The following is a 7,066-nucleotide window of genomic DNA, read 5'->3' on the forward strand; positions in this document are numbered from 1 at the left end:
CCCCATTTCCGATTTCAATACCCAATACAATACCAATACTCAGAGTGCTAAGGTATATGTGTTCCAAGTTTCATTACGACATCTCAATTTTTACTCAAGTTATCGCTTGCACGGACAGACATCCGGACTTCAACCCCACTCGTCATCCTGATCATTTATAAATATATAACCCCATATCTAACTTTTTTATTTCTGGTGACACAAGCAACCGTTGTGTGAACAAAACTATAATACTCTCTTTAGCAAATTTGTTGCGAGAGTATAAAAATGGACATTAAACAAAGACATGTGAAAGCGTTTGCTTCTGTACTCAAAAAAAATTATAAAACAAATTCTGCAATCACAGATTATAGTATATATGTGATTGGCGTTCAACCGTTTAGCCGGTTATAGCCGAATCGCTGAGAGCGCGCCACGCCTTTCCTTCGCAGTTCGGCGCCAGTTGGAAATTCCAAGTGTAACCAGGTCGCTCTCCACCTGGTCCCTCCAACGGAGGGGAGTCCTTCACCTTACTCGGCTTCCTCCGGTACTGCATCGGACACTTTCAGAGCTGGAGTGTTTTCGTCCATTCGGACAACATGACCTAGCCAGCGTAGCCGCTGTCTTTTTATTTATTGAACTATGTCAATGTCGTCGTATAACTCGTACAGCTCATCGTTCCATCGTCTGCGGTATTCGGCGTTGCCAATGTCCTGAGGTCCATAAATCTTACGCAAAATTTTCCTCTCGAAAACTCCTATCAACCAGCTGGGCAGAGGCACCTTCCTAATTAAGGGTCCGGACATTCCAGGTGCATGCCCTTATATCATTATCCTTAAAACGTTTGCAGGTGCAGTCATTAAAATGGGGTTTTTCATCCGAGGCTTCCTTTTCCGATTTTTCATTGGTACTCTGCTTTTATGTGGTGGGTCCCAAGCCCTACGAACAACCGCAGAAGCGGCTTCGCCTTCTCACTTTAGCTCGCCTTCAAACGGATGTCTGTTAGCTGCCCAGAGGATACTTGGTCTAAAACTGGAAGTCGTGAGCTGCTTGAATCATGTGGATAAGAATCGTTTCTGACCACTCCCAAGTGAATGACAATCAAAATCGGCGTGTTGGACCGCAGTAGGGGGGATGGTGCCATCTCCCGAGAAGAATGGAAGAGGGTGGCGGCGGCCAACTCTGCCGTGTTCCTGAAGGTGATTAGGGGAAACCCTGGGCCACCTCCGGATTGCGAAAGTGCTGGTTGGTACTACGGGCTTCACAAGCTGATTAGGTGTGCGGATGAACGATCGGCAGTGCTCTATAAAGAGGCGGTCTCTCTCGTGGGGGAGGTTTGGGAAGGGGCCAGATTGGAGGCTGTAGACAAGGCAGATTTGCCACTGCGTCCTAGGGCTCGCGTCTGGCTTCCAGCTGAACCCTCCTCTGCGGGGGAAATCGAGGATATTATAAAATATTGTAATCCCTCGCTGCCAGCACACGACTGGAAGGTGATACGGCTCGAGAAAACCGAAGAACCCTATCGGCAAGCGCTGATACTGCTTAATGCGGAGTCCATCGGTCCTCTCAACGAGCTAAAGGGGGCCATTAGTTATGGCTTTGAGAAGGTAACTCTGAGAGTTCTCTCCACCGAAGCCAAGACGGACTGCTTGCAGCCTGCGACGCTTCAAACAGAAGCGGATGGTCAAATGACCATGGAAGTGGACCAGGTCCCCTCGGATGCTGCCAGCATTGGGGGCGGCTCGTCAATCGATGAGTCCGCCTTCGGTCTGGATAAGCTGTTCGTCGAAGAGCAAGAGGAAGGCAATCCAAGCGCTGAACTAGCGTTACTGGAGGAGAGTCTGTAGAATGAAATTTCTCCAGATTAAACTGCAGCATGCAAAGGCGGCCTCCCCAGAGTTATTACTCCGTCTGGAACGGGACGGAGTCGACGTCGTCTTTATCCAGGAACCGTGGCTGAGCAGTTACGGTATTTCTGGTTTAAAGACAAAGAGCCACAAGCTACTTGCAGTCAGCGATTCAGGTAGAAACGATGACGAGGTGGATCCACCCCCCTTGCTGCTGAGACAAGCGCTGTTGGAGGCGCAGCGAAAGAACATCGGGGCCATTGTTGGTTCTGATGCTAATTCGCGGCATGAAATCTGGGGCAGCACGGTTACGAATCAGAGAGGTGAATCACTTTTCGAGTTTATAGTAGATCTAGATCTATGTATTTGTAATAGGGGAAACTCCCCAACTTTTGTAACTGCGGGTAGAGAGGAGGTCCTCGATCTCACCTAAGTCTCTAACTCGATTGCACCTTTGATCTCAGACTGGAAGGTCCTAGAGGACCACTCCTTTTCTGATCATAGGTACATCGGGTTTAGTCTGGACGAAACACGTCCATCCAACAAATATTATAGGAACTTTAGGAAAACAAATTGGAACCTTTACTCCAAAAAGCTCCGTTTTGCTCTCCGAGATACACCGGAGAGGAAATCCTTGCTTACAACTAATGCGTTGGAGAATTACGTAGAAATCTTCAGCTCCGCGTGCAACTATGCCCTGGAGAGCTCGTGTCCATTAACGAAGCCGAAGGGCAGAGGGAGACCAATCTGGTGGACTTTGGAGCTCTCTGAAATAAGGGCATCTGTCAGAAGACTTTTCAACAAAGCTCATAGAAGCAGGTCAGCTAATGACTGGACATTGTACAGGGTGGGACTCGACGTGTACAAGTCCGAGATAAGGAGGGCTAAGAGGTCGTACTGGAGAACTTTCTGTGAAAAAGTAGAGGGGTGTCAAGAAGCGTCTAGATTTAAGCACATTCTCTCAAAGAGACCCACGTCCTCCGAAAACCTCAAGGACGTAAATGGAAATTGGACACTTGAGTAGTGAGGAAACCCTCAAATTGCTCCTGGACACTCACTTTCCGAGCAATCCCTCCCCTGAAGGAGTGCAACTTGGAGCACTCCAGACAGACTGTGTGGCCTTCCCGGACCTTCTGAACGAGAGACTTCTGGTATGGGCGATCAATTCATTCAAACCGTTCAAGTCCCCTGGACCGGATGGTATCATTCCGGCGCAGCTGCAGCGGGCCCTCAGCCTTTCGTGTAGTTGGTTGTTACCAATATATGCAAACTGCATCAGACTTGGTCACATTCCGGGGGCTTGGAAGCAGGTCAGAGTGACGTTTATACCCAAGGCCGGAAAGAGTTCGCACGTCACGGCCAAAGACTTCAGGCCTATCAGTCTCTCCTCTTTTCTACTGAAAACATTGGAGAGGCTGATCGATCGATTTATAAGGGGTAGGATTCCCAGAAACCGTCTCTCTAAAGCGCAGCACGCTTACTGTAAAGGCAGGTCAGTGGACACAGCCTTACACGTGGTCATCTCATGGATAGAGAAAGCTATCGGACGTAATGAATATGCAGTGGGAACCTTCCTCGACATTGAGGGGGCTTTCAACAACGTACTGCCGGAAGCGGTAGTAAGGGCCCTGAATAGATTCGAGGTTGAGTCCAACCTAAAGTATCTTATTTTCACTCTTCTCTGCGATAGAACGATTGTGGCAGAATGGGGCACGACACGGGTGCGACGGGAGGTAAATAGGGGTACTCCGCAGGGAGGGGTCCTCTCACCTCTTCTCTGGATCATGGTCGTAGACGACCTTCTGGGAAAGCTTAATGAGATCGGATGCCGGGCGATTGCCTATGCAGACGACGTGATTCTCATGGTTGAAGGTAAGTTTCTGGATACCGTATATGATTTGACTCAAAGTTACCTTGATGTCGTATCAAGTTGGGCTCTGGACAACGGTCTTTCTGTAAATCCTAGTAAGACTGAGCTAGTTCTTTTCACCAGGAGATACAAATTACCGGATGCGCCTCTGCCGTCGATGGGAGGAGTCTGTCTTCATCCCGCCGACAGTGTAAAATACCTAGGTGTTGTCTTGGACAGAAAGCTTTCTTGGAAAGCCAACAGTGCGGAAAGAGCAAAAAAGGCATCGGTTGCCCTGTATTGTTGTAGGGGAGCCATTGGTAGTAGATGGGGCCTCTCACCAAAAGTAGTTCTTTGGCTGTATGAAAACCATAGTCAAGCCTATAATGTTTTACGGGGTTCACGTATGGTGGGAGGCGCTTGAAAAGACTCCACTAGCTAAAAAGTTAGTGAGTGTGCAACGGGCGGCTCTCATAGCCATGTGCGGTGCGCTACGGACCACACCGACTTTGGCACTGAATTCCTTACTTCATATAGCACCCGTGGACATAGCCGGAAGGTGTATGGCCGCGAAAACCGCTATCAGGCTGAAGGAGGCTGGGTACTTAACAGAGTGCGCGCCTGGGCACTCTAGTATCCTCAGGCGCTTCGACTTCATTCCGAGGCTACTGGACTACCTTCCTGTCGATGAGCCCTACCCTGGCGGCGTATTCTCTGCTCTCATACCTTCAAGAGAGGGTTGGGTGGGTAGAAGTCGCTGGAGGAGAGACGCAGTAAGCTTCTTTACGGATGGGTCGAAGTTAGCGGAGAAAGTTGGAGGAGGAGTTTATAGTCCGGAACTTCTCATTAACTACAGCTTTAGGCTTCCGGACCATTGTAGCGTGTTCCAAGCGGAAGTGGCGGCCATAAAGGTTGCAGCGGATTCAGTGCTGTGGAGTGCAGCAGCTTTCAAAAAGGTAACGATCCACTCTGATATTAGCCTTAAGCTCAATGACTGTGCGCTCCAGGCTGGTTAAGGATTGCCAGTCCTCGCTATCAGTTGCATCGGAGCACTTTGCCATTATAATAGTTTGGATGCCTGGCCACAGCGGAATCGCAGGAAACTGCAAGGCTGATGAGCTTGCTAGGACAGGTACTTCTGTTTCACTTACGGTGGAATGGGAACAAACAGGGGCGCCGCTGTCCTCTTGCAACTTGCTTCTGGATGAATGGATCTCAGTCGAACTGAGCAGGCGTTGGACAGTCACTAGCACCTGTTCTGTCGCAAGATCATTCTGGCCCAAAGTAAATCGCAAGAGGTCAAGGGAACTCTTCGCCCTAAACAATTTCAATCTTTCCCAAGTTATAGGTGTTCTAACTGGCCATTGTCCCATTGGGACTCACGCGGTCAAATTAAGAATTTTATCGGATGCTAGCTGCAAAAGCTGCCTAGAAGAAGGTGAGGTAGAATCATCCCAGCATTTCCTTTTGGAATGTCCCGCCTTTGCGAGATCTAGACAAAAAATCCTTGGATCTCACTTTTTTGGGCACCCCCGCGAACTAGCGGATACAGAAGTCAGAGCTGCTAGGACAGGTACTTCTGTTGCACTTACGGTGGAATGGGAACAAACAGGGGCGCCGCTGTCCTCTTGCAACTTGCTTCTGGATGAATGGGTCTCAGTCGAACTGAGCAGGCGTTGGACAGTCACTAGCACCTGTTCTGTCGCAAGATCATTCTGGCCCAAAGTAAATCGCAAGAGGTCAAGGGAACTCTTCGCCCTAAACAAGATCAATCTTTCCCAAGTTATAGGTGTTCTAACTGGCCATTGTCCCATTGGGACTCAAGCGGTCAAATTAAGAATTTTATCGGATGCTAGCTGCAAAAGCTGCCTAGAAGAAGGTGAGGTAGAATCCTCCCAGCATTTCCTTTTGGAATGTCCCGCCTTTGCGAGATCTAGACAAAAAATCCTTGGATCTCACTTTTTTGGGCACCCCCGCGAACTAGCGGATACAGAAGTTAAAAACCTCTGCAGATTTGGGGTAGGTTCCAAGCGCTTTGTCGATTCATAAATAAGTGAGGGGGTTGAATTTATATGGCATCACAAAGGACTGCTCTCGATAGTCTAAGTGTTTCCCTATAGGGAAACAGCCTTCGTACCTAACCTAACCTAACCTACGTGAACTTCTACACATAATCCCATCCTCCATAATAGTAATCACGCTTAATAGAAGCAACAAATTTGAAAACATTGCAAACAAAAACAGTCGACTGTTCTTTGGTGATCACGGTTAATCGGGGTTGCCGGTTAAACGGATTACGGATAATCGAGGCCCGACTCTATTTTTTTTGTATGCAGCCTTATTTACATGGCCCAAACAGTACTACATGACACGTCGGACTCGATGAATTACATACTTGCATCGATATTTTCGACAAGAGGGCTTCCAGTGTGAGGAACGTGCTCAACCAACACTGAGTCAAGCACTCACAAATCTGAGAAAGTTTTTTAGTACGAATTCGTATCTTTCTAACGGCGTATAGGCTAACCCAATCTTAAACTACGCGAGATACAGATAAAGCCTTCTACAATATACATTAGGCATATAACTTTTTACAATTTTTGCAAATACGAAAAACGGCATACCATAGTCGAATAGAGAATAAACTTACTTACTTATTTCATGTAACAATTGACAAAAATGTAAAAATAAAAATATTAAAAAAAAATTTAAAAAAAATGTTGACTTTTTTTAGAAATCCATTTTTGTGCGGAACGTTTTTGAACCGAAATCATTACTTGTACAATATTTGCCACCACGTGGTAGTATGCCAAATTTTTCCTCAAAATTTGTTATATGCCTAATATACATATATATTTTGCTATAAAGGCTAAGGGCTACTGGGGATTTTATCCATTTGAAGCTTCATCCCTCTTCATGCAGCAAAATGGAATACTAAAAATAAATTCTTACAGTATCAACATATCTTAGTTTTCACCAACTTAACGCTTGCATAGACGAACGAACTTCCGAAAATGAATTCTTTACATACATACATATATTAACCTCGATCTCTTAGACTGAGTTTGCTGCGACAATAGCTGCAATCGATTGGTCACTTCTCTGCTCTCTATCTTTGCGCGCTACTCATCTCCTTCGTTCGCAGTTCGGGACCAATTGGAGATCCCAAGTGCAACCAGGTCGCTCTCCACCTGGTCCCTCTAACTGAGTGGAGGCCTTTCCCTTCCTCGGCTTTCTCCGTAGGGTACTGCATCGAACAGTTTCAAAGCCGGGGTGTTTTCGTACATTCGGACAACAAGCCGCTGTCTTTTTATTCGCTGAACTATGTCAATGTCGTCGTATAACTCGTACAGCTTATCGTTCCATCGTCTGCAATATTCTCCTACTCAGT

General features: G+C 47.1%; 1 protein-coding gene across 1 annotated transcript; it reads left to right on the top strand.

Moving 5' to 3' along the window:
- The first annotated feature begins 1,073 nt into the window (after positions 1–1,073).
- LOC128921998 (uncharacterized) lies at positions 1,074–1,826 on the top strand. The gene has a single exon (XM_054231182.1). It carries the CDS (start codon positions 1,074–1,076, stop codon positions 1,824–1,826), a length of 753 nt encoding a protein of 250 aa, XP_054087157.1.
- The last annotated feature ends 5,240 nt before the right edge of the window (positions 1,827–7,066 follow it).

The sequence above is a fragment of the Zeugodacus cucurbitae genome, chromosome 5 (assembly GCF_028554725.1).
Source record: "Zeugodacus cucurbitae isolate PBARC_wt_2022May chromosome 5, idZeuCucr1.2, whole genome shotgun sequence".
Classification (NCBI taxonomy): Eukaryota; Metazoa; Arthropoda; class Insecta; order Diptera; family Tephritidae; genus Zeugodacus; species Zeugodacus cucurbitae.

Excerpts from the sequence above, each read along its gene's own strand:
- LOC128921998 (XM_054231182.1), top strand. The coding sequence starts at position 1,074 with ATGACAATCAAAATCGGCGTGTTGGACCGCAGTAGGGGGGATGGTGCC.